Below are 27997 nucleotides of genomic sequence, written 5' to 3' on the forward strand. Positions count from 1 at the left end.
CTCGAGGAATGCGGTCGCCCCCTTGGGAAAGTACATATCTGGGAGCAGCAGGCGGCTCCGCGCTCGCACTCCGGCTCGGCCGCCCCACCGCGCACTCGCCTCGCCGCTCCCGCCGCAGCCCCAGGGCCCCTCGCCACCGCCACCATGGACGCCATCAAGAAAAAGATGCAGATGCTCAAGCTCGACAAGGAGAACGCCTTGGATCGAGCCGAGCAAGCCGAAGCCGATAAGAAGGCGGCGGAGGACAGGAGCAAGCAGGTCTGCGCGTCCCCAGCCCTGCGCCCGCCCGGGTGCCCCCGAGCCCTGGGCGCCTGACACCCCTTCCAGGCCGCTCACCTCGAGGACGGGGGGAGCCACCCCCTCTACTCCTGGGCGGCCAGGGGCGCGCAGCTGAGAAGGGGGAGGGGAAGAGCAAGACTCGGGCTAATTCTAACTTTTTGGTCTCGTCTGGGGACATTTATTTCCCTCCTCTGCTTTCCAGAGCCCGCGAAGTCAACTCAAGTCCTAGAGGCACTTGATTCTCAGGGTTGGGGATCACTGTTGGATTGGGGGGGGGTGCGGGAAATCGAGTCCAGAAGGTGTTAGACATTATTCTGGACTTTGGACTAGAAAGAATGAAAGCTTCAACAGGGATAGAGACTGGGCGGGGGGCGGGGGTGGGGGGAGTCATGAAGTTTTTTCTTGGGAACAAAGATGGGACAGAATAGAGAGTACGGCCCGAAGGCCAGGGACGCAGGGGCGTTTTTCTGCACCCCACTTGTCGACTTGAGCCCGCTGAGACCTCGGCGGGAGACTCGTCCCGCGGGAGGTGGGGGTGCAGGGTGGGCCACCGTGCGGTTCCAGCTTCGGGAGAGAAGAGGTTACCTAGAGCCCCTTGAACTCCAAGTCGGCGGCGCCCCAAGCCAGGGGCCCCAGCCAACCAGGTGCCCGTGTGTTGTGTGTGTGTGTCTAACACCCGGTCCGTGCCGGCCACCCGCGCCCGCCCGCCGCTGCCCCCCAGCTCGAGGAGGACATCGCGGCGAAGGAGAAGCTGCTGCGGGCGTCGGAGGACGAGCGGGACCGGGTGCTGGAGGAGCTGCACAAGGCGGAGGACAGCCTCCTGGCCGCGGATGAGGCCGCCGCCAAGGTACAGAGGGCGCGCGGCGTGGCGCGGCGCACGAATGGCTAACTCTGTCTTTCTCTTTCTCTCTCCCTCCCTGTCCTTCCCTCTCTCTCCCGCTGTCCCTGTCCTTCTGGTTCTGTGCACCCACACCCCTCCCCTGCGGGATCACGCTGCCTGCTGCACCCCACCCCCACCCCTCCCCGTCCCCCACGGCCAACTCCCAGCTGGAAGATGAGCTGGTGTCGCTGCAAAAGAAACTCAAGGCCACTGAAGATGAACTGGACAAATACTCCGAGGCTCTCAAAGATGCCCAGGAGAAGTTGGAGCTGGCAGAAAAAAAGGCCACGGACGTAAGTGCATGCACACACTACCTCCCTCCCCTCCTGCCTAGTGGCTACCCTATGGTCACCACAGTAGCCAAAGAGCAATGGAAGAGGGTCACCTCCTCCTGCTGGACACACGCACACAGCCCTGACATGGCTCAGAGCACTGGATGCTGCCTCAGACTTCTGTTGCACACATTCATTTATATTTCATCCTCTCCTCTTTTTCTCCTTCTTTCCCACTCCTGGGGGTGGAGGTGGGTGGGTGACAGGCTGGGCAGTGGAGTGGCTGAAATTGGATGCTGGAGGTGAACCTTGCCTCCCCCGTGGCAGAAAACCTCTGAGGTGTCATCACCAAGGTTGGTGCAAACAGAATGCCTGGTTTTCTTTGCCTTCTTTCCTTTGCTGTATCTGGTGGGTGGGAATGCCTGGTTTTTCATGGTGAGTCTAGTCAGGATACAGAGAGCCTGGCTCTAAAGGGAAGGAATGGCATGGTGCTACTTTGACTTAGAAGGCTGAGCTCAATGTTGGGGTGCAGCGGCCCTTGAGTCCTCCTTTCTTACTAGGGAAGCCTTAATCCAGCCCTTAAGATCTGCCTGGGAAGATGATACTTGCTTGGGTCTGCAGTCTGACAGCGCTGGATCCTGAAAGTACCCCGAGAGTTATATATAGCTCAGTGCTTTATATGGTATAGTGAGCTAACTGCCCCCTGCCCCTCCTGCTTGCCCCACCCCCACCTGTCAGCCTTCTGACAACCACCACATAGTTTCAGGGGTGATACACACACTGCAAAAACTACCAGCTCTTTGCCCACTGCTCTTTGGAATCTTTTTTCGCTGAAGAGCCTCCCTCTTCTGCCCCATAAGTCAGGCCAAGCATTAGACTTCCAAAGGAAAGACTTCTTTTCACACTGTTGGATTCCATTGTAGAAGCTCATTAAGGCTAGAGGCCCAATTAGGAAAGAATTCCTTGGGAAGTTAGTAACAATTCCAAGAATGTATGAGCACCAGGGAAAGCTGTGCCCAGAAGCTGAACTACCAAGCACAATGGCAGAATTTCTTGTATGAGTGTGAAATGCAAATTGCTCAAGGGTCTTGGGTCTTGAAACCAGTAAGAGCTTTTTGTGGCTTGAAAGGCTTAAAGTGTGATCTCCAAGCATGCTTTGTAAATGAGAAATCCAGACATAAAACCTTGAGAATCTACAAAAATATTTCAATGACCATCAAGATTACTGGAAAGGGGGTTCACAGAAGCACCGACTTAGCTAAAACATTAAAGTTACAAACTACCTGGCTTCAGAAACCGAGCCAAAAAATACACATAACTCTGCGCCTGCTCTGTATAATATAGATCAGATGTCTGCTCCGTATAAGGTTAAATGGAGGATGTCTGTCTCCCCCAAATTCTCCAGCAGGACGTTTATTTAGCTTTTTTCAAAAGAGCCGCTGATAGATCAAGGAGAGATATTCCTTATAAGGAAAAGAATGCAGAGAATTTGAAAATAGCCCAGTAAGACTGAAGGCAAGAGAAAGAGAAAAAAGCTACTACAATTCTTAAAGGGAAAAAAGATCATAATTATTTTAACTATGTGGTGCTATCATGTCTTTATGGAAAAGTCTTGTTTCAGGGAATGCTGGAATGAGGTGGGGCTGCAGTGGAAATGAGGGTATTTAAAGCCACCTGGGGGAGGCGTGGTTAGCAGGGGAGGGACATTTCTGAAACAGTTTTCTCTTTTTTTTCCCTACCGGAAAACTATCCCTAATATGGTACTTTTCTTTCTTTCTTTCTTTTGGTAATATATTGATTGTCTTCCCTTTTAAGACATTTTAGGTTGTCTGGAACCTGTAGGGATGTTGAAGGACATTTGCGAAGAAAAGCTATATATATATTTTTTTTTATAAAGATTTTATTTATTTGACAGGCAGAGATTACAAGTAGGCTGAGAGGCAGGCAGAGAGAGAGGAGGGAGCAGGCTCCTAGCTGAGCAGAGAGCCCGATGCGGGGCTCTATCCTAGGACCCTGGGATCATGACCTGAGCCGAAGGCAGAGGCTTTAACCCACTGAGCCACCCAGGCACCCCAGAAAACCTATATTTAAAGTGATTCCTAACTAGTAAAAATAGACAAGACTTCAGGAGGAAGAGATTGATAACACTGGAGAAAGAGGGAGGTAGCAGGTCAGCTTCCTGAGGTAGAATCATACTACATTTGGAATTGGGATACTTCACTGTCATTACTCACCAGTGTAAAAACATTTTCATTTTTTTCCTACTATTAAAAATATTTTTCTGCTTATTTGCCAACATACTTTTCAAATCTTATTCCACAAGGAGGGGGCTTCCTGGCGTAAACAATTGTAATTCACAAGGTAGCACCCCGGCGGTTTGAAATTTTTGGTGTTCCGCCTAAATGAGCCTAAAGGGGATCCAGGACTCCATTTTCTCGCCAGCCCCTCAACCCTTCCCCAATAATTGTGATGTATCTAATATTTGCAGTATGTGAGTCTTTATTCCCTGTAGGTTTTTGCTTCCTAAATCAGTAATTCTCAACCTTATGTAAACAGAATTTTCCTAGGGTGGTTTTAAAACCCCGAATCCAGGCTGCAAACCAGGTCAATTAAATCAGAATCTCTGGGAGTGGAACCCACGCATTAGTATTTTTTAAATGTGCAGCCAAGGTTGAGAACTGTCCTAAACTCTTGTATAATGACATCAGCATGAAAATGAACTCACCTGAAACTGTCTTTCCCAGGTGTTTGAAAAGCAGGACATTAAGTCATTAGTTGGCTGCCAAGAGCACTTGCAAATGTCCAGCAGTTTCCCTGGCTTCTCCTGGAGGCCCCGAGACACCCCCTTCCTCCACCTTCAAAGTTGGAGGCCCACTCACGGTCTGGTACTCCTCTAGGGGAGGAGTAGTAACTCCTGCCTGACCAGATGAACTGTATGGAAACAAAGCGAGAGGCTCCACCTACAGGACGTGAGGGCACATGCTGAGGTTTGTGAGAGTCTCCAGGGAGACTGTGACAGAGTCCGAAGAAAATGGGGGGCGGGGGGGGTGGAGCAAAAGAGGAGGGTTGTTGTTAGGGCTTTGAGGGGGGATTGTATTTTTTTTTCTTCATTATTCCCACACTTAATCAGAAACTGACATGAAGGACCTCCTGTGAGAAAGGTGAGGAAGAAAGCCGTGAGATCTAGAAGGCATCTAAAAATGCACCCCAGATGGAGGATTGGCAGAGGACCGTTCCCAGAGATTGGGTTTTCATCCAGCTGTAGTCAGAGGCTCTCACAGGGTTCTGTAGCCTTCACGGCTGTGCCTTTTAAAGGCATCCCAGTCCAACCCAGAATTGGTCAGATTCCAGAAGATCTGAGGCTGAACTCAAACCAAAGACGTTTGGAAGTGTAAGAGACCCTCCAGATGATTGTCTTTATGGAAAGGAAAGTGAGTCCCCAAGAGGCTCAGGGCTCTGAGAACACAGCTGGTTATGCGCCCCCGCCTGAACCTTAAGACAGTGCCTGCATCTTTATCGCGAAAGCGATCGTTTATGCACAATGTGTGGTGCTGAATGCTTTGCATGATTTCAGAATCCTCGCCACAGCCCTGTGAGGAAAGTACTACTATTAACCCCACTTTTATAGATGAAGCCTAGAAAAGTCAAGTTATTTGGCCAAAGTCAACAGCCTGGAGAGGTCTAGGAGCCGGATTCTAACCTAGAAAGGATGTATTTAGAAAAAGGTTTAATCACAATGCAGTATGTTAGTGGCTTTCACATCGCAAGTTTGGTGAGGGAGGAAGGTTGTTGTGCTTAGGATCTTGCGTGCTGGGGTTTTCTGCAGCGAGGAACTGTCCCTCTGGGGACACATTCAGGCCCCAAACCCTTCTCTCAGCTTCTCTCCCTCTTGGCTTGGAAATCTGTAACTCCCGAGTGCGATGCTCCCGCCGCCAGTAGGCGGCACCGTCGCCCTTAGCAGCCAGGTCCGTTACCCCGGGTCACCGGGGAACCAGGGAAGGCCGCTGAGAATCCAAGTAAAATTCCTGGCTCGCTGGCGGTCTCCCGCGCGGTGCTTGCTCTCCAGGCGTCCCCCAGCGTGCCCACCGCCTCCGCCCGCCCGGTTACCGCGAGCATGCGCAGTATCTCCCGAGGTTTGCAAATTCTCGGGGTCCGTGGCGCGTGCCCCGCCCCGGCTGCTGTGCCCGCCCCCGGCGCTCGCGCACCCGCCTGCGGTTCGCCTGCGCCGCCTGGGAGACCGCCACTTCCGGGCTAGTCCTGGGCCGCTGGGGGCGCCGCCGTTGCGCGGCGCGGCCTGGGCGGGGCGGCCGGACGCTCAGGAGTGCGGCAGCGGCGGCTGGAGCGCGGCAGCCGGCCTCTCGCACCGCAGCCTGCCCACCAGCCCGCCGCCGCCGCCCGGAGCGATGGCCGGGAGCAGCTCGCTGGAGGCGGTGCGGAGGAAAATCCGGAGCTTGCAGGAGCAGGCGGACGCCGCGGAGGAGCGCGCGGGCAGTCTGCAGCGCGAGCTGGACTACGAGAGAAAGCTGAGGGAGACCGTAAGGGACCCACCCATCGCCCACCCACCCCCACCCAGAGGGCCTCCCCCGCAGTCGGGCCCACTGCGAGGTCCAGGGCCCTCCATAGCCTACCTGCCCCTGCCCTCATCGCCTCCGGGAATGCACCTGGCGCACCTGGGGCAGCTGGTGTCTGGTTCTAGGAAGCGGCCTTGCCTGTTCTTCTCGGCCCTTTTTTTCCATCTTCGCTGGTTTAAAGTAAAAGCCCGGAGGGGGAGCAGGAGTGGTGTTGAGAAGGTTCTGGAAGCACCAGTTTCCCAGAAAGGGCTCTATTTTGGGGGTTATTTGCTTTCGGTCCGGGTGTCTTGGGTCCCCCGGGATGTGCACTTTGCGCTGTTAGCCGTATTTACTCGAAGGGTGGGGAGGGAAGAGGGAAATCCTTTTGGAAATCCGTTCCTTTGGAAAGGGACGTTGACAGGGCAAGTCTGGGGTACTGCCACACTTTAGAGCCTGGGGATGCTAAACTCCACCATCCTCGTTGATCATCGGTTTTCTGGAAGCCTATTTCTTTGTGGTGGTTGAGACATTGACAGCGCCAGATTCTGACTTACACAGTATAAGACCTGTTCACCTTTCCCTTTGTATTAACCATCTCTCCTTCCTAGCGGTCTTATACAGCCATTCCTTTGTTACCGAGTATTGAAAAAAGTAGGCTAAATGCCAACAATTATTGGGTGTATTCTCTTGCCGGCTTCCCCCTCCCCCATGCTGAGTGTAACACCTGGTGGCTTCCTTCCTCTCTTCTAAGGCAAATAAATGTATCCAACAGACAGGAACAGGATTTCAGAGGTAGTCCAGGCATTTGCTATTTGTTGGTTTTTGAGTGTGTGTTTCAAATCAGCGTACTCAAACACCTTCGGAATTTTATGGCAAGCGTAATATGGTGTCCAGCTGTGCTTAATATGGACCCATTCTGAGTTGAGCAAATCCTATTGGTTATGTGTTGGTAATGGCAATATGGCTGCGGGAACTTCAAGACCTGTTTTGCATAAAATACATAGAAGCAAATGGTTCACTTAGGAAGCCCTAACTAGAGGAAATTTCAGATAAAATGCAGACAGGAGTCAGGAAGTTAATAAGCAAAAGATAATTTTCTTGAGACCGAGTCAGCAGAGACCGCATAGATGTGTCTGAATTTGACAGGGCAATAAACTGATTCCAGTTTCCTCTCTTATTGGCTAACGGCTGTCCTTGAACCTTTAATAGAACATGATGGATAAGAATGAGAACTCGACCCAGACTGGCAGAATTTGAATTCTGGTTTCTGCTACTTACTACCTGTGAGACACTGGGCAAATAAACTTTTCAGTCTCTCAGATCCCTAACTTTAAAATGTGCATAATCCTAGTAGTTCTTGCCTGTTGAGGTGGCGAAGGGATTTAGTTTACTTAAAGAAGTTACAGCGCTGTTGGGCACAGCAGAGTAAGTGTTAAGTGTTAGCTGGTGTTAAAACTGCACAGCACTTGGCTTTGCTCGTTGCCGCTTTGCCTTTGGTTCACCACCTATCAGAGGGTCTTTAAAAATGGCCTGCTCATTTCATTACATCTGAAAACACTCCATATACATGCTTTTAATCAATAATTTTTTTTCTTTTGGAACTTGGAGAGAGGACATGGGCAGACTGGGGAAGATGTTTGGTTGAAATGGTATCATTGGTGGAAGTCGGTAGAACTCCCCTCACCCTCCTGAGAAAGGGAATGTGTGGCCCTATCCAGCAGCGCCTTGTATCGACTCCTACCCCAGCGACTGACGTTTGAAGCAGATTAACTTCATGAGGGGCACGTTGTTACTCTTCCATGCATCTTCTCTTTTATGCATCGTTTACGTAACAGTAGTCTTCCTACTTTTGCCTGTTGGCTAAAGATGCTTTTGTTCTTTTCAGAGTTTTGTATTTAAAGTGTTTTTTTTTTTAAAGATTTTATTTATTTATGTGATAGAGATCAAGAGAGTGAGCACAAGTAGGGAGAACAGCAGGCAGAGGCAGAAGCAGGCACCCTGCTGAGCAAGGAGCCCAACGGGAGACTCTAGCCCAGGACCCTGGGATCAGGACCTGAGCCCAAGGCAGGCGCTTAACCAACTGAGCCACCCAGGTGTCCCTAAAGTGGTTTAATTGGTTCTGTTTTTTGTAAGTAATTTGGAAAACACTCTATCCAGGTGACTGGACACAGAACCTTTAAAGGTAGCAATTTGAGGGCTGAATCCGACCATTGAAGAGACCATTTCAGATTGAGAGTTGCTCCTGACTTCTGCATCTAGAACCTTAGAGGTAGCTTATTGACGGCAGTCTCTTGGTAGTGGTCAGAGCTGTGAGTTAAGCTTAGTCAGTTTCTCTTGGCAGTAAAGATACAGGTTTAGTGACAGAATCATGAGCCACTGCAAAAAATGTTTTCAGAGTTGGCCCTGAATTCTGATTCTCGAGAGTTCGGACATGCTGTAGTTAATTGGCCCTGTTATGCCAGCACTTACCTTGGAAAAATTGGCTATCGCTTATTTCCTACTGGTTTGTTTTTCCAAGGTGTGTGGGCCCTTCAAACTGTTGGAATGAGGATACTTTGCTTGATATAATGATTGACTCTGGATCTTGTGACCCACTAGGGTTTTGTATGTTTTTTTGTCATTATCAAAGGAAAAAGTAGCAGGAAGGAGCCAGTCTTTTCTCCTTTCTAGTATCCAGCAAACAAGGAGACTTAAAGTTGTAGCCTATAGGTTCTTAACTGGTTATTTTATTAAATCTTGGGAAGTAGCCAATTTACAGAAATCTCCTGCCATCTCTCACTTTTGAGTTGGTAAATATCTCTGAGACCAGGAAGCTCGAGGGTGTGCTTCGTGCTCACATTGGCACCCCCAGTTACTGGCAGTAACTGGAATATACACTCATGATTTCTGTTTTCATATGTAGGCAAGGCAAGGGCACTACAATGCCCTGTTCATGTCCATTCTGCCTCATTATACAAATATGCCTCATAAATTATAGGCTTTGGCACAGATAGAGGAGGTTGTGTTTATCTGTTATCCATGGGAGTGCCCCTTAATGTCATCAGTGGTTTTTTTTTTTTTTTTTCCCCTCTGCTTACCATATAAGGGCAGAAGTTTAACTTGGCCGTAGTCACTTGGTCTTACACAGCAAGTTGAGTGAAACCTTCTCTGTATAACTACAGTTTGCGTGAAATAAAAATGCCTGACCTTTGATCATCTCATGTTCCACTCTGGTTCAGGCAGGACTTTGAAGATGTATTCTGGAGGATCACTTTTTAGGATATCGTGTTATTTTCCTACAGATATTTTTTTCTTAATAATCTTAACTATAATACTTTTTTTAAAAAGTAAAAATCATTACTTTTGGGGGTTTTTTGGAGGTTTTTTTGTTGTTGTTTTTTGTTTGCTAAAACATCTGGATTTCACGAAAATCTAGGCCTTGTAAAAGTTTTCTTTCAAATCTGATTTGGAGTAATATTTTGCTGTATTGAGGGGGCCATACCTTTGATTTCCATGTGGTACTGTGTTGGGTAGGGGGAGTGGTATACCTGCCCTTGGTTTCTGTGTAGGTAGCTCGTACCTTTGGGTTGGGTGAGGGGACAGGGCAGGCATAACTGCAAAGTGTCTGGTGGTTAACAACAGATCTTGCAGGAAGATAATTGGTAGCCTTTGCTAATATAGCAGTCTCTTTTCTGAGGAGCTCATTACATGTTGAGACACAATAGCACTTTTGAAATAAAAGAAACCAGCATCCCAAACTGAAAGACTCCACCAGCAGTGGGAAAAACATGGGCCCGTTGTTAGAAGAAGCTAACCCAGCACACTCAGGGTGACTATCATGCCTGGAAATAATCTGCTTCGGGGGTCTTGCCCCTTCCCAAACGCCTTGTTATTTGTATGTGCTTTTAAAGTAGCAGATACTCATGTGGCTATGGGCTTGGACTGGCAAATGTAATCTCAGGTTAGATCTTAAGTAGACTGCCCAGGTACTGTGATGAACGGAGCCTTAGAGAATACCTCAATAAACCTCAGAATTTAGAAAACACCAGAAATAAAAGCTAGTGAAGGTGAGAGATAGGGGCCTTTGAACACAAGGCATAATCCCAAATACATACACGTGTGCATGCATGCACACAGACAACGCACGTGCAAGTAAAAATAAGGAAGTGCTCTTAATTCATTTGTGGAATTAAACTTAATTTGAATTCTGGGGACCCAGACAGCACTGAATCATACCAGTATGGTAGGACCTGAGAAGCCAGTGAGAATCCAGGTTTTTCCCAGGGAAGGCTTTCGTGGGGATAGACTTACCCCAGACACTGCTCTCCGGTCCCAGTGGTAGCCTACAAGCACCTGTGCCTATCCTGGGACACCTCAGGGGCAGCAGGCATCGGCTTCCTGGCTTGAGAGCAAATGCTCTGTGTCCGTAAGGGAGGTGTCACGCATGGGTGCAGTGTGTTGAAGTTTTTTAATGTAATACCATATATCTTATTTCAGAAAGGACTGAGAAGACTTGTTTAGTGGATGGTATTCAGTACAGAACTCTCTAGTCCTGGCTGGCCTCTGTCACAGAAGCCTTTCTTCTAAAGGGGAGTTGGGGTAGGGGAAGCTGTGGAGGACCTCCCACTGTGATATAGGAAGAGAGAAAGTGCCAGGAGTGAGAACGTCTAGTTCCAGGGCTGCTGTGACATCCCTGGAGACCATGAGAAGTGACAGAGCCCACACATGAGGACCCAGGCCACTGGGGTTTTAGTCTTGTCTCGCCCTGATGGCCCTAGCATAGTCATCCCTCTGAATCAAAGATCCCTCTCCTCTCTATTGAACAGAGACCTCAGAGAGTGGTTTGCACAGGATTAGCCAGCTTCTGTGGGTGGTGGGATGGAGAAGGTGCAGGAATGGAACTGGTTGCTTATTTATATTGCAGATCCTGCCCTCCCCTTTGATCTGCTGAATCAGAATCTCTAGGAATGGGGCCTGGAGCTTTGCATTATTAATGCACACCTCTTGTGGATTCTGACACTCAGCCAGCTGTGGGAACTGCTGAATGATGCCTAGGGACTCTCTCAGCTAATCGGTTGAGACCCCATTTTGTGAGCCACCCACAGGTGTGTTCTCTGTGTGCGTACAGTCCTAGCTCTGAGAACGGACTTCCATTCCCAATTGTTGCTTGGGTGAAGCAACAATTGCCTATGTGAAGCTATATGGGTTGGTGTTCCTATAGGACACGACTCGAAGTCCGTTTTTACAACATGCTCCCAGGGAAAGAGTTAGTGACATTTATAAAACTGGGTCCAGAACTAAAGGAGGGAATGTTAGAGTGGGAGGCAATAAGGAGGAAGTTGGGGGGACTTCTCAGGGAGATCTTGCGTATAGAGGCAGGAACAAGCATGGGATACGGTTTCCTTATTCTCTTGTGCCTCAGCCACATGAGGAGCTGAGGACCTAGATTGCCCTGTCACCCAGAAGGTCCTTTCCCTAGAGCAGAAATAGTCGTCTTTTTCTGTGACTACAAAGTTCTCAAGTTTGGGGCCCAGATGAAACACAAAGCAGAAACTTAGCATGTAATGGCTACAAGAAAACATTTGGAAAATCTTGCTGACATTTCTCTGGCCCCAGCACCTGTAACAAAGATACTTGCCTTCATATTAAAAGAAATAATAATGAAAGAAGGTGGGGGAGAGAAATACTTTTGAATACCTGACGTAGACATTGTACTACAGTATTTTTGTTTTTGTTCTTCATTTTTGTTTTCAACTTTGCAACTTGCTTGCTTATCTCTCCCCTCCCCCACCTTCATAAAGGGATTAGAATTTTACTAGAAATGGAAATGCAGAAAAGTGAACAAAGCGGACCTGACCCAAAGTATACCCATCATATATACTTCCTTCCAGTTTTTTAAAAAATAGAGCTAAAAGACAGTTTCTTGTACATAAGAAATGTATTGTCCCTATTGCCCTCACCCCTCCTTTGGAAAACATACTCACCAGCTGGTCAGACTTAGCAGAACCCAGTAAGGATTTACCTTGTAGCCAGTGTGGTTGTAAACTGCCCTCAGATTCTGTTTCCCTTTTGCCCTACTCCCTATCTCTGTTAGCTGATTTTTACTACATAGTTAATTTTTGACAAGATGAAAGTGTATTTCAGTGTTTTATGGAGGGAGTCCTTCACCACAGTTGGAGATGCCCTAATCACCTCTTTCCCAGACAAAACTTGGTATTTAAAATTTTATAAATCCTGATGAGCAAAGAGCTGGATGTTCTCACATTCATTTCATTCAAGGCCATAATCACAGCCTCTCTCTAACTACATGTGCCTTTCAGATGGTGTACATCATGGGTCCATGAGCTAAGAAAGTTGGTTTTGTTTAAATTAGGTTGATTTTACTTGTTTTGTTCAGTAGACATTCACTGAGCCTGAATCCTGTGCAGAGAGCTGTGACTCCCTACATGTAAGAAGCTTCCTGTTGAGTAAAGAAGATAGGAATGTAGATAGAACTCGCATGGGTGCCGAAGTATGTATTGTAATATTTAGAAAACTCTCAAGTGTCCTAAAAACCTTGTCACCCCGTGATAAGCACATAAAAGTGGGTGCAAACAAGAAAATGGTACCTGATTGGTAAGTGCTGGCTTTGACTTCCATGTGTGGTATTTAAACAGACCCCAATGCCAGTGTGTATGAGGGACCATCACAGCCTTCCAAGTGTTCTGAGGCTCCCAGTAGCAAGCGCCTGCAATAGTAGGTAATCATTGCATCTTAATTCAGATACAGATACCAATAAAAATTGTCTCTATACTGCTTTTCTTTTAAGGAGTTTGAAACTTTTCTTGTAGCAGCCTCATAAGAAATGCCAGTAAGCTTATCTCAGAAACACATGGGAAATTTGTCTTGGCCCTGTTCCAGCTGACCCAGTCCTGCAGGGGTTACTGAGAAGAGGGTGGGGGAGGGGCAGTTACTGGATTTTGTGGTGTCTTTATGGTGTATATTTTAGAACGGCTGAATTCTCAAACATTTTAGTTCCTTTATGAGAACCCTTGGAGCAAGTGGTCAGGAGAAAGGAGAATGCAGACCCCTGAGTCTGGTTTCTGACTGTCCTCCTCTGTCCTCCGAGCCTGCCTTTGGGCCCCCATGAGTGAGGTGGCCGTCAGGTAGGGCCAGTGTGGAGTTCTGTGGAGGGAACCCAGCGAGAGCGCAATTGCTTACAGTCCCTCTGATGGTGCGTGTGTAAACACACCAGTGTGTGTGTTCACGGTATTGGATCAACGCAGCCCCGCCTCCTCGAGCTCCAGAGTGGCCCCGGGCACCGGCTGCACTTGAAGGTGGCTCCCCACAGGGCCAGGTGTTTTGGGCTCCGCCACTTCCTGAAGGCACCGCGCTTGCCTTCTCTCCGGGTCTGAGAGGCCTTTCCCTCTCTCTGCCTAGGCTGAAGCCGATGTAGCTTCTCTGAACAGACGCATCCAGCTGGTTGAGGAAGAGTTGGATCGTGCCCAAGAGCGACTGGCAACAGCTTTGCAGAAGCTGGAGGAGGCTGAGAAGGCAGCGGACGAGAGCGAGAGGTGAGCTCGCCTCTCCCAGCCCACCTTTCCCAGGTGTGACAGGAGGGCTTCCCCGACAGGGCTTAAGAGTTTTACAGTCCCCTGGTGGGATCGTTTCCTCAGTATCGACGGAGGTATAATTTTATTGGGTTTGTTCGTTTAATGTTAGTGGGGCGCCTGTGTGCCAAGTACTGTTTTAAACCCTGAGCTTACAAGGAAGAAAAAGACCCTATTCCTGCCCTCCTATAGCTCACTGTCCAGTGAGGGACATGAACATTTAAATGAGATATTCCAGGGATGCCTGCTGGTTCTTTCATTCCTGCTGACCACAGAGAAGTTAGGCATTTTTGAAAAGATACACTTTATTTTTATTTTATTTTATTTTTTTTATTTGACAGACAGAGATCACAAGTAGGCAGAGAGGCAGGCAGAGAGAGAGAGGAGGAAGCAGGCTCCCCGAAGAGCAGAGAGCCCAATGTGGGGCTCGATCCCAGGACCCTGGGATCATGACCTGAGCCGAAGGCAGAGGCTCTAACCCACTGAGCCACCCAGGCGCCCCCCCCCTTTTGTTTTAAAGATTTAAATTTTTTTTTTTTTAAGATTTTATTTATTTAACAGACAGAGATCACAAGTAGGCAGAGAGGCAGGCAGGGAGAGAGGAGGAAGCAGGCTCCCTGCTGAGCAGAGCGCCCGATGTGGGGCTCGATCCCAGGACCCTGGGATCATGACCTGAGCCGAAGGCAGAGGCTCTAACCCACTGAGCCACCCAGGCGCCCCGATATACTTTATTTTAAAATACTCAAAAGAGACTGTGCCTGGATAAATGAACCGGGGACTCTCAGTGGTCAACTAACGCAACAGATAAGCAGAAGAGGAAGCATCAATAAAACAGAAATATGATCAGCGACAGTAAATTATTTTGGACTTAGTAATGCTGGTAAGACACTCGTGCACACGTAGACAGTCAGCTACCTGTGGATTCTGAGCCCGCTCCCTGTAACCTGGTTCTGCCTGACTGCTCCAAGATTCAGCTTTGGGGTAGGAAAGAGCCATAGAGACCAGCACAGCTCCGTGCGCGCTAAAAGGCATTTTTCTCCTCCGCGCAGCTGCTGGGGCTCATGTAGTCATGTTGCCCAGAAGCAGTCCCAGCACAGCTCCACGAGATGAGAGTTCTCCCAGCTGCAGGGACCCGAGAGTAGTGTGGTAGCTCAGAACCCTGGGCGAGTGGCTCTGTGCTGGGATCTGGGCAGGTGAATGCACTCAGCCATTCTTTGCATTTCTCTTCTCTCTTCGATAAAAGTGAGTTTCTCCTCCCTGCTGCCAGAGATAAGGAGTGATTTCAGACTTGAAGATTCAAGAAGCTTTTAAGTTGAAGTTCCCAGCTCATTATTCACTGCTGCTTACTGTTTCTTCCCAGACCAAGAGTTTTGGAATTCCTTAGGATGACTCATCATCTCTTACAGTGCACACATCCCAGTGGTTCTGTGGCTGATTCTTCCTGAACTATACTTGTTAGTGAACCTAAAAGGCAATCTGGCAATGTTAGACTTTTTAGTAAAAAGGAATTTAGGGGTTGTTTACCCCAGCCCCCTCATTTTATAAATGAGAAACAAGGGCTTAGCAGTTGATACAGCCTTCCCAAATCTGACAGTGAATTTATGGCCAAGCCAAGGCTTGAATCTCAGTTTTCTAATATATACCATAGTGCTTCATCAAAGAAATAGTGATTTATTTATCTGAACTCCCTGCTTAGATTTTGCTAAATGAATCCCATTTTAACATGACTTATTCCATAAAACTGTAGTATATCACAGAACAATTAACATTTTCCAAAACTTAACACTGTGGGATTCAAACTTACATATCAGCGTAGACATTGGTATCAGTTTGTTTCTCAAAATGTCTATTATGAAAGAATTCTATTAAAGGCAAAATTCATAGTTTCTTACCTAAAGTATAGGTTGACCCATATGAAATTGCCATTTTTATAGGTCTAACATCCTCAAGTATCACCAGTCTCATAAGGTTCAATCTGGTATTTACATTTGTAGCTAATGGGATGAGAACAGCTACCTTCTTTGTAGGAAGAAGTACATGAAGACAAGTATGTTTTTGTTATAACTTTGGTCCACTTTCAGGCTGAAGCTTCCCACCAGTAAAAGGAAGAAATCCCATTATTTGTATAGCAAGTCAAGTATGTTGGCTTTTCTTGTTTCCATGCCTCCTAGTTTCTAACAGGATCCTGACGTGGTACCTTTCATTTAGCATTAGATCCCTGGACAGTTTCACCAGTATTGAAAGTGAGGCTTCATTCACAATAAACAGAGAAGTGTATGGCTTTTTCTGCCTTCAGCTCTGGAAACTTTTGCCTCATGGTTTGGAAAGTAAAAGTGGCTCTGTGCTCTGTTTTGGTCTGCCAGTTACACCAGGCCACACAAACACATGCAGTGCAGTGTGGGTTTATGTTGGTCGTCTGTAAACCTTGGGTCTTCCTGCTTGTCTTCGTTTTCAGAGGCATGAAAGTCATTGAAAGTCGAGCCCAAAAAGATGAGGAAAAAATGGAAATTCAGGAGATCCAACTGAAAGAGGCCAAGCACATCGCTGAAGATGCCGACCGCAAGTATGAAGAGGTCAGATCTTGGGGCCCAAAGCCTCGTGGACTCCCTAGCAGTGGCCTCGGTGGGGGCCAGGAACAGTGCTTACAGCGTTGTGCTCTTTAGGGAAACAGTCTGCTTTGTTGGTGCAAATGGATGGTTTTGAGAAGCAGAGTTCCTTTGTCTCCAGAAAACAGTTGTGATTTGATCCTCCTAGGGGATCACAGGCTTTATCATGAAGCCAGTCCATAGCACTGAGAAGGACTGAGGCTTTCCTCATGATCCCCTACCTTTGCAACCCCCAGACCAGGACAAGAGAACTTTGGCCAGGAGAAGGGAGAGTTGGGCCTCTTGTCCTTGTGGAAAAAGCCTCTCGTGTTGTCACCACGTAGGCCGCTCTTCCTGGTGTGATTTGCCTAGCACCATCCCATTCAGGCAGCATAAAGACAAGTCCATGCACTGAAGGCCATGTAGATTCAAGAGGCCCTTTTCAATCTTTCCTCCCTTTTCAAGATGGTAGAATTCCACTGTCAAGAGAGGTTCACAGGTGGATCAGCTTCTGGTCATGTCCCCATGAGAACAGCCTCCTGTGGTAACAAAACTAATATGACTTGTGTTTGTTTTCCCTTAATGTATCATAGCTATCTTGAAATGGTACTACATTCCTTTTTTTCCATTATAATTATTATTATTACCACCACCATTATTATTATTATTCCTACTACTTCCAGTAATATTATTATCACTATATTATTATTAAGACCACTGTATTATTATGACCACCATTATTATTATTATTACTGCTACTTCCAGAAATGCTTCAGAGGATCCGTCCTCTCAGTTTCTTTCCTCCACTGAACACCGAGTTGACTTCATTAGTCATCTTACCAGCTCATCTCTTGTTAGCTTCTGTTGCTCTTCTGTTGTCATTTTTAACCTCCTCCACAAAGAGGAGGTTGAGGTACAGAGCTCTAAATTGATAGGGTTCTCAGGATTATTTTCAGTGTTTTTTGTCCGTCCCTACCTTGACAGCATCAAACGCATCCTGTCTCATCATGTGGCTATTTTTGAGATGGTGAATTTTCTCTCTCCCTCCTTCCACACTTTGGCTGGCTGCTGTGTAATTATATGGACTTCACCTGGGTCAGACTTAAAATGACACTGCCTACTCAAAACCAACCATCTGGGTCTTTGTGGGCGGAAGCCTCTGGTCTACCTTCCATTGGTTCTTCTGGTAGAGGGTGGCTTCTCTCCAGTCCAGGGGAAAGAGGGTCATCTTATTGGTCTGTAGGAACACCTAGGGGCTGGGGGATCCAGGACTCGCTTCCGTGGCCTGCCCTCTTCCTCAGAGCTTGTCAGTCCCATGGTGTGTATGTGTGCATGTTGTGTCTCTCGTGCTGCAGGTGGCCCGTAAGCTGGTCATCATTGAGAGTGACCTGGAACGCGCGGAGGAGCGGGCCGAACTCTCGGAAAGGTAAGCGGGCCCGGTGCCAGCCTGCTGTACGTGGCGTACTCCGGAGCGGTGACTAAACGGCATGACCTGCTGGCAGCTGCACATTGCCCTGTTCCGGCTCTGGGGTCCTCTGGCACTCATCTGCCGGGGATGCCGGTACGGAACATGGAGGACTCGCGTGGGGCGTCTGTGTGAATGCGTGTGTCACTGCATGCCTTACCTGCACACTGATGTTGAGAATGGCCTTGTGCATTTCCTGTGTCCACTAACAGCCAAGTCCGACAGCTGGAAGAACAATTAAGAATAATGGATCAGACCTTGAAAGCATTAATGGCTGCAGAGGATAAGGTACTGATGGCTCATGTGTGGTTTTAGGTTTAACTGCAACCCAGACGTCTTTCAGCTTCCAGTGTCTCCTGGTTCGTTTGGTATAACGACACCCGCTGCTGTCTTCTGTCCTGCTTTAAGTGCTTTCTTTGGGCCCTTTATACTTCTTTGTTTTTCCTTCATAAATGCTCTTCGGTGCAGCCAAAAAAGAAGCCAAATTATCACCCTTCAGAGTTGTTGGATTTTGTCACCCTGCCTTTGTACTGTTGCGAGGTTGGGGACAGTGTCCTTGGCAAAATGGAGTGTTTTAATACCTGACGATTTGGCTACTTTAAGGCAGCCCTTTGTTCTCTAGGACTCAGTTCTCACTTTTTCCCATCCCTCTCCTTTTTCTCTCCTCCCTCCTTGGGCTTGTCTCCCACCCTTTCTGCCTCTGATCGAAAACGTTAGCAAATGTGCCGAGCTTGAAGAAGAATTGAAAACTGTGACGAACAACCTGAAGTCACTGGAGGCTCAGGCTGAGAAGGTAGGCCAGGAGCACGGTGTGGGGGAAAGGCGTCTCCTCAGAGTTGCTCTGCACAGGCTCGCTCTTCCTCGTCTGAGGCCCCACCGATGAAAGCAACTCTCCCTTAGGCATTTTCCTTAGCAAATGACATCATTTTGAGGTGATTTCCTGATGGGTATTGGATAACAGTCTTTTTTTTTTTTCTTTAGTAGAGAACGTATTTTATGTTGAGCATGTGAGTCGTCTGTAACAATTTAATTTAAACCAAGCGCCACATGGCCGAGTTATCTCATTCTTACCCCATGTAAAACAATAGGCAGGAAAACAGTATGTATTGTAGCGTGCCATTTGATACCCGAGGCTCCATTACCTCCTAAGAGATCCTCAACATCTGTTGGATGGGCTGGCACTTTCTTTGTTTTAGAAGACCTGAGTCTAGAGTGAACGGGGGCCTGACATCTGGAATGCTCTTTCTAATTACAGTACTCGCAAAAGGAAGACAAATATGAGGAAGAGATCAAGGTCCTTTCCGACAAGCTGAAGGAGGTAATTCTATGAGTGTTTCAGATGACGCCAACTGGATTTTAACTGAGTCCCGTTTTTAATGGATCTGGTCAGGGCTCCTCCATCTCAAAAGTATGGGGAAGCCCAGTCAGGGATATTTAGAGGTGGTCCCAGGGTTAATGTGCCGTGCTCGTGACTGACTGACAGGCCGTTCCAGACCCATTTCATGGGTGCTGTCCTTGATTTTCATTCTCTAGTTCTCCCTGTATGTGTAGCTACTAGCAATGTAAAACTTCCCAAGTTTGACTGAAATAAATGAAATCATTACAGGCCGAGACTCGGGCTGAGTTTGCAGAGAGGTCAGTAACTAAATTGGAGAAAAGCATTGATGACTTAGAAGGTAAGATCTTGAGTTTTAATTCCGTTCTTACCGTTGACTACTGAACTCGCAAAGCAGTTTTCCAATCCAAGTGCACCCTCATTGATACACTTCCTTGCTTTTGCACATTCTTCCTGTCTGCCCTCTGGGGTTTTCATTCTGTGGCTCTTAAACTCTTGGACCTGAGTCCTCTGCTCACCAGATGACTGCTAGCCAGCAGATGAGGTCCGTCCCTCTGTAACGGCAGCTGCCATCCAGCTTTGACTTCACACTCTGAGAAGTGTGGCAGGTTTATTTGTCACTGTGGGTAAGGTGATTGTAGGTGAGAGCAACTAGCGTATTTTCTGCTTAGTGATCCCTCCTATTTGTCAGAGCGGCATGGATTTGTTTTTAGACACAACTCGTCTTCCAAGTAAGAATCCAATGTAAGGGTGGGGTTTAAGTCCTTCATATCTTGGCAGATGCTTCACATTCTGGAAGGGGTGTGGGGATAATAGGACATTGTTTTTTGAGATTATATTTAAGCCCTTTTACCCTAAGGTATGTAGGTTTTGTTTAACACCCACCTTTGTCTCACAGAAATCCTGAATGTTGAACTCTGAGGCTTGTTGAGGGTCAACTGTGAAAAAGAATAGAAAGGGAAATATTTAAAATGGACAAGAAAGGCAGAAGGGGCTGGCAAAGGCACCGGATGTTGGTGCCGATGAGAACCAAGCTGGTGGGGAAGAGAGGGTGACAGATGGTTGCAAAACAGCCTGCCAGAGTGCAGCAAAGAATGAAGTCCTCATCATTACAGAGACTGCACTGCAGACTTGGCCCAGTACCACCCTCCAATGTGTGGCTCCCCTTGCTCCCCTGGACCGGGAGCTGGGTAGCTTAGCAAGACACCCAGGAGCATATCCCAGGGTCCTCAGAAACCGATATCACAGGAGTCTAGTTTGGTCAGGAAATCAGTGGTTGGAGGGCGGAGCCAGACCCGGATGACAGACCAGAGTCACAAATTGTTCTTCCAAAACACTGCCCTTGGATATTTTCCCCACTGTTTATAGTCACAGGTGGCTCCCTGCTCCAGCGCCATGAAAACAGGGTTGTAGACGGGAGAGGTGTCCGGTCACCCACCCAGCAGATAGCCTTCTGCAGTTTCATTTAGGGTTTAACCTGGTTTACTGCTAGACCAAACCATATTTGTGATGATTTTCATATTGGGTCTCTCTTGTTTTATTTTCTAATGGCTTTTGTTCTTTTTGTTTTTGTTTCAATTCATTTAAAATCAAAACGCACGCCTCCTGCATTGGCCACCTGCTGCGATACCACTTCCTTCATGCACTGCCCCTTTCTTGCTGCTGTGTCGGGATGGCCTCCACGCCACCCCCGCTCACCCTCCATCTTTTGATCACTCTCCATGCCCTTGCACCTCTGCCTTCCACTTCGTGGTCATAGACGAGCTGTACGCTCAGAAACTGAAGTACAAAGCCATCAGCGAGGAGCTGGACCACGCTCTCAACGATATGACTTCCATGTAAATGTTCATCCACCCTGCCTGCTCACATCCGTGCCCTCATGCTAATACGATAAACTCACCGCTGCTCCCTTCTCTACTTCCAGAAGCTCTGTCTTCATGCCTTTCTGTTTACTCTCTGCATCACCTAGGATAGTTGGGTTTTGCTTACATTCTACTAATAGAAAAGCCAAGCAGATTCAGTCTGTCTGTACAAATCATTTTCCTTTCAGAATCTGTTTCTTTCACAATCTCTGAGCTAGATGGTTCCCACCAAGCAGTGAACTAAAATAGGAGGGACTCAAGGGCTGCCATTTTAGGAAATTAAACTAGGCTCAAGTAAAATTAGAAGGCCAAACGTATAATTGTGAGGAACCTCCCAGAGATATCAAAAAGGAACCCAAAAGTGTCCGGTTACTGATGAACTGAGAGGAAATTGATCTGGTACAGCCTAAGGAATGGTGCTGTGAGAGATCATCTCTTCCTCAATTTTAAGGATTCTGGAGAGAAATGGTTCATCTGCTGAATACCAGAGCCTTTAATTTTCCATGTTTAGATAAAAGGAATTGAAGTATTCACAATGAGCACCACAGCTGGTGTCAAAGAATTGGGAAATAAAACCCTGATTGCCTGGTATGAGTTGGGAGTTCATGACCCAACTTAACTGTGTGAGGCAGTGAGAGTTGAAGTAGATCCCGTGTTCTCATGAGAACTCTGAGCACACACAACTAATCCGCATATTGCTAACCAAACCCAAGCATCATACTTCTGCCTCTTTAAACTCTAACCTGGAGCTTTCCATAGAAGGTTCCCTTCATTCTAATAATATGGCACTGAATTCCATCTAACCTGGAAATTTCCAGACCCACCCATGCAGGAAAATGGTCGCCTGAAGGGTATGGCCCATGCCTGCCACCTCACAGGTTTTAGAACCTCCACATCACCATGAGGGAGATTAACTGTCCCTGTGGAAAGTAGAGAGAATTCCATCCTCCCTTCCCTCATTTATAAATGTGGGAGTGAGTCAGAACCTCTGTCTATAAGGTCTCTTCCAATGCTAAAATGTGATTCTAGAGGGGAATCACGGCATATGATTAACTATTTTGAAAGGTGGGTTAGCTTAAAGCCTTAAACTCTGTTCTTGGGCCTTCTCGGCACCAGCCCCTGAAGCGGAGGGGCGCGTGCTGGCCTTGGGTCCCGACGCTGGTGGGTGAGGATGGACATCCCTCCTGCAGGTGCGGCTGGCAGCGGGTTTGCATGTCTGCTTCTGGCGTGTGTGTCAAGTGCTGCTTGCCTCTGTTAGTTTGGTTTTCCTTTTACCATTGTGCCACTTGTTTTCTTTTTCTCCCACCTTTTCTCCTCATGCAGATAAGTTTCTTTGCTTCACTTCTCCCGAGACCCCTTCATCAAGCTGGCTGTCCCACCTCTCTGAGCTCTGCAGTCTGTCTCTTCTCCAGCTGACCTGGCTCGTTCCTTTAGCCTCCGGCCTAAGGGCCAGGCTCACTGCTTTCCATTGTACAGAAGCTCCTCGTTTCAGTGTCAAATAAACACTGTGCAAGCTGTTTCTGTTTGCTCTTCTTTTTACTCCTTATTTATTGACATTTTTTCATTTCAACACTGAATGAAACTACAAGTCTACTTCACGTATATGAGGGTTAGTTTTTGGCTGCTCCCTTTTTTTTTTTTTTTTCCCATGCTGTACATTAATATTAAGTTTCTAAAGTGGTAGTTCCTTATGGAACTTTTAAAAAATACTCCTGTGTGGGTCCCCCTGAGAGTTGTAGTTTGCAGGGGTTAGAGTGAGGCCTGGGCATCCGCGGGGTAGTGGTGGGGGAATGTTTGTCCTGTGTTTTTGAGAAGGTGATGGTTCTGGTATGTAGTCCTCATTGAGAACGTCCACACAGGGGACGTTGCTTGCAGGAGTGAGAAGACGTGCCTTGAGCAGAGTGTCGTTCTGCCAGAGGTTTGGTGTGGGATGTGGTGAGCCCCTTGCGTGGATGCTGAGGTGGCCCTGCTTGCAGGGACGTGGCTGACTAGCAGCCCATGCTGCCAGGAATTCATGTACCAGCATCTTGGACAAGAACTTAGATCCAGGCAGTCGTAGTTGAGGTTATTGTTGATGATCCTTTCACAGCCCAAAGAACAGTTAAAGCTCTGATTGATTACTCGGCCACCTTCATTTTGATCATGACATGGCTCCATAAGGGGTTTTTTTTGGTGTTTTTGTTTTTTAAGATTTTATTTATTTGAGAGAGAGCAAGAGCACAAGCTGTGGGGAGGGGCAGAGGGAGAAGCAGACTCCCCACTGAGCAGGGAGCCTGACGTAGGACTTAATCTCAGGACCCCAGGATCATGGCCTGAGCCAAAGGCAGACACTTAACTGACTGATCCACCCGGGCGCCCCTTAAGTTTTCTAAGTATGGTAAGATTTAAGTCAAGGTTCCTTTTTGTGCCCTCAAGGACATCATGTATTTTTTTTTAGGAGGGTTTGTATGTATATGATATTTGTCGTTTTTCTTTCATTTGTAGACATTTTTTAAGTATAGCCATTAGAGTTGATTTTTTTTTTCCTAAAAGCATTAGAAATTATTCAGAATACAGTTATATTTAAGCTTTACTAGTTCACTTCAAAAACAGCAGTGAAGTGATTTTCAAAGAGGATCACATTGCAAAATTAGAACTTTCAAATGGTGTGGACTTTTGTTTCTTAATTCCCAACATTTCTGTATCCTCAACAGTCTGGCTCTACTTCTCCTGTGTTTTAAATGTGGGTGATTTTCATGTGTTTTTGTTAGCCTAAGAGGGTTGCTATATACCACTATACTCAAATAAATTTAGACAAATTGAAGATAATGTCAATCACTCTCCAAAGACTTTAGAGCAGAAGAAAAATACTCTTTAAGAGGACCACATATTAAGGCATTTTAATAGCGGTATAGTAGACGTCTAAAATTTAGAATCTAGAGTCTTTGTCTGTCCCTTGGGAGTGCAGACTTCTACAATTTCATGGATTTTTTCCCAAGCCTCCTTGGGTCTGCTTTTGACTATGACTCCTGCCTTTTTTTCTTTTCTTTTTAACTCCTTGTGATAGAAGTGGGCCCTTCTCTGAGTGAACCCTGCTTCCTGCTTATAGACAAAATGAAGAGTCTTAACATTCTGCTGAGCAGATGTACTGTTAATTCTGGAGGCACGTCTTTTTTTTCTTTTTTCTTTTTTTCTTTGGAAACCCTTCCAGAGAGTTTCACACTATCTGTGAGTACATTCTGCAAGGGGAAATGGGAAACTGATGGTTCAGGAAGGCAGATCTACAATAGCCCACGAACGTACAGGTTCACAGGAGGCTAAGTAGCAACTTGATTCTGTCCAGAAATTGTCAGGGCCCAGGTTTCCAGTTCACAGGGCCAGATCATAGCTGCTGCTGCTGCAAGAGCCTGGTAGGACCAAACAGAAAGCATTGCTGACTCTGAGCACTAGAGGCTCCAGACATCTGGGAGGTAGGACAGGAGGGGGAAACCCTTCCAAATGTGTAACTGTTTCTGGTCCCTGCCCTCAGCCCACCTGGCCAGACAGCTCCATGACAGCTGCAGTGGAACAGGTCCACAAGGGGATGTGGTAGGGACAGCTGTCATTTAAGCTGAGTTCTCATTGACTCTTGGGGCTCTCTAGGGTTTCTCTAAAGTTCTTTCATTCCTGTTTGGCCAGACATGGGCTCAGCAAACTGAGATATCATATCTGCCTACCGGCATGTGTTCATGTGAATGTGCAGGTGGGGTTTAGATTTGCAAACTAAGAGCCACGTCCCTTACCTAAGACATTGTGGAAGGCGGAAGAGGTGTGAAGAGATGAGCCTGAAATGTTCTTTGGCCTGATGAGCTGGCCATTTTGCTGAAAGGCAGAGGAGTGAAGTGTGTCTGAACTCCTAGATGGTGTACATTTGGAGCTACATGGAGATGTTTGACTAGGGTTTTGAATAGCCAGAGAGTGGGGATGAGCAAAGAGGACAGGGTAGCAGATACTTTAAGCTAAAAAGCCTAGTGCACAGGACCTCTTTCCCCCATCTCCTACCACTTAGGAGAGGAAGTTGAAATAAGACTGGTTAATTTCCCAGCATAGCTGGGAGCCAGAGGCTGGATGGTTGCATTCTCCCAGGGGTAGGATTGTCAGCTTTTCAAGATCAGTAAGTAGAATTTCTGGGTCCAGGTTGTTACCGTCATTTGAACCAGTTGTGTATCCTCCAGCATTTTATGGTGAGTGCCAGGTTCTTGTCATTTTGGCGGCATCCCCTGGGTCATCATGCAGCCTGACAGCTGTGGTTGGCGTCTCTGCCGTGTGAGCAGATTATAGGCCCTTGTGTAAAATTGACATTGCACTCCTGTGGGAATTTGTCTCTGCGCCTCCATCCCGCACCACACATGAATGCCGTTCTCTTCAAGAAGTAAGCAAATGAAATTTAAGTCTGGCATGGAGATGAGTGCTGGTTGGTTTTGTTATTTGAGTAGGGTAGCACCCTGTATGGTGGTGACGGGGGGTGGGACAGGGAACTTCGCTCTGCGTTTCAGAAACTGTGAATGCAGCAGCCCCTGGGGCCCGTCTTGGTACTTCCTGAAAGGAGAGCCAGCCCCAGGAGTGCAGGTGAAAGGGGTTCTGGGAAGAGGTGGGCAAAATGGTCTGGTTGAGGTTTCACTGTAAAATCTCCAATCTGTCGCTCTGCCGTAGTTCCTCGGGCGGTTGCCAGGAGCTGCAGGTGGCTCGTTCACACAGGGGTTTTAATAAGGTGCAAGAGGAATATCTCCCCTCTCTCTCTCTCCCTCTCTCTCTCCCTCTCTCCCTCCCTCACTCCCTCACCCCTATTGCTCCCTTTTCCTCCCTGGCCACCAAGTGAGAAATCCTGGCTCCTTCTCAATCTGCCAGGCCTTTACCGCCTCCCCTTCCTGGGCATGGGACAGATGACCACCGGGGAAGGGTGAGCTGCCTGGCCGGTGACCGAGGTATCTCTGTGTGCTGTCTGTTAACTTCTTCACCAAGTCTGGCTAACCTCTCTCTTCCTTCTGCCTCCTTCCTCTCTTCTGCTAACCTGCTTGCTGACCTGTACAGATCAACTCTACCAGCAACTTGAGCAAAACCGCCGCCTAACTAACCAACTAAAGCTGGCTCTGAATGAGGATTAGACTCTAAGTGGGAAAGAGCTTGGGCTGATTTCTAGGAATGGAGCCCATGGGCAGGAAATCTAAGACTGCCGTACCTTCAACTGATAGGGCTGACAACACTTGCTTTCCGCAGAATTGTACATGGAAGGAATTAGCTAAAAAGCTGGCTTCACCTGCATTTTCCTCTTATATCTGGAATAACTAAGTTCTCTCTAAACCCCGAAACCGCTCTTGTCGTAAAATTATGTATATGGATTAAATATTTATAACAATTCAGCAATTGCCAGTCCTCTTATTTGAACTGATACATAAAGAGGACCAAAAATTGTTTTCTGTTTCCTACAGAGAACTGAGTCCTGCTTTTAATTAGAAAGCCAAAGCAGAGGAGTAACTATACACACATATACATATATATATATATATATATATATATTATATATAAATTAGGGTACAATATATATAATATATATATATATATAGCTATTACATACTCATATTCCTAATTTCGTAATATCTGGTATAGTGTTTGATTAAATGTACCTATGCTTGGGCAAAATAGCTTTTGAAAACAGGAGCTCATGTCAGCAGTCCCTGATTGTCTGAAAGGTATGCTTTTATTCCGTCTAATGGTGTTGTTGGAATCTGGTGAGAATGTCATGCTATTAATAAATAGAACACTATAAGAATAGTAAGAGAATGTTCTACTGAAGTGTGCATGAAATATGTTGATACTCTTTTTTTTTCTTTTAATGAGCAAGAGAAATAAATCATTCTAAAAGTTGTCAGAAAACCCACTTACGTCATCCTTGTCTTCTGTGAGATTGTGTTACAACACAGCTCCCAGACCTTTAACTGCCTGTAACTCAGAAATGTCTGCTGTATTAACTTCAGCGCGGCAAGCACCCCTGCCCGGCCCCACGGCGCACGGCCCGTGGACCTCCGCCAAGCCCCACCTGCACTGTATTCTGAGTGGACCCTTGGCGAAGGCTCCCCTGTCCGCTCCGCTCTCTGAGAGCCTATTGTGCCTGTGGTTCCTTTGGGTCAAAGCCGTCTTCCCCCTTTGTAGGTCCTTGTCTGGAATTGAGTAATATCTTACCAGCATGCCTTGTCCTAATCCTCTCATCTTTGTTTGTGACTGATGTTTGCCTGCGTAAACGAGCAAACCGCCGCTGTGTCCGAAGTGCAGCTATTCATGACTTAATTTTCTAATCCCACCGCAGAGAAAGTGGCTCATGCCAAAGAAGAAAACCTTAGTATGCATCAGATGCTGGATCAGACTTTACTGGAGTTAAACAACATGTGAAAACCTCCTTAGCTGCGACCACATTCTTTCATGTTGCTCTGTTGTTTTGTTTTGTTTTGTTTTGTTTCGAAACACCATGCTTACCATGAAACCCCTTAAATGCATTTTTATTTACTTTTACACTGTCACAGTAAACATCCACGAAATACCAGCTAGATCAGGGGATGGGGAAAACACACACACACACACACACACACACACACACAGGCGAGCTGGTGGCAGGGCCATAGTGACTTAAATGTGCCATTTCCCAGGTTGCCATTGCCACACTTCATAGAGAGTTTTGCAACACAGGGTACTCAGCCAGCCCAGGAATCCTCACGAAAGCAGAAAGATTTCCACTCAAAAGTGCCAACGATGTATTCAACAGGCAGATTAATGTTGAAAACACAATCAGGTGTGGATTGGTGCTACTTTAAACAAAAAGCCCCACTGTGGTCTTTCGTTCAATATTGTACAATTTAGAATTCTGTCCAACACTAATTTATTTTGTCTTGAGTTTTACTACGAGGTGAGGTTGTGGGTCCTGTATGCCTGAATTCACTAAAGCCAGGGATGTGTAAGGCACGCTGCTCTTGTAAGACTTCTGTCTCCTCCTCATTGGCACACTTGCGGCTCATTACAACTTGTAGGATAGCATTCAATGTGGTTTTCCACTCTCCATTTCTCCATGTTAAAATGAAAGATTTAGGCACTACGTACAATTGGTAAAGGAAAACATTTAAGAGTTTTAACTATATGTAAACATTGTATAATGGTATGGAATAAAATGCACACTGTAGGACATTTTCTAAA

General features: G+C 47.0%; 1 protein-coding gene across 17 annotated transcripts; it reads left to right on the forward strand.

Moving 5' to 3' along the window:
* On the forward strand, positions 1-27997 carry TPM1 (tropomyosin 1). Of its 17 annotated transcripts, none has more exons than XM_044232464.1 (10): positions 5-258; positions 1327-1452; positions 13380-13513; positions 16005-16122; positions 17490-17560; positions 18317-18392; positions 18855-18917; positions 19206-19275; positions 20695-20773; positions 22121-22316. In XM_044232464.1, exons 1-10 carry the CDS (start codon positions 145-147, stop codon positions 22122-22124), a joined length of 855 nt encoding a protein of 284 aa, XP_044088399.1. In that variant the 5' UTR covers positions 5-144; the 3' UTR covers positions 22125-22316. The 17 variants fall into 17 exon arrangements, with proteins under 17 accessions (XP_044088398.1, XP_044088410.1, XP_044088399.1 ...); XM_044232474.1 differs by lacking the exons at positions 20695-20773; positions 22121-22316 and adding exons at positions 1001-1126; positions 27120-27997 and having other exon boundaries at positions 17-258; XM_044232463.1 differs by lacking the exons at positions 1327-1452; positions 22121-22316 and adding an exon at positions 1001-1126 and having other exon boundaries at positions 1-258; positions 20695-22061.

Source organism: Neovison vison, chromosome 13, assembly GCF_020171115.1.
Source record: "Neovison vison isolate M4711 chromosome 13, ASM_NN_V1, whole genome shotgun sequence".
NCBI lineage: Eukaryota > Metazoa > Chordata > Mammalia > Carnivora > Mustelidae > Neogale > Neogale vison.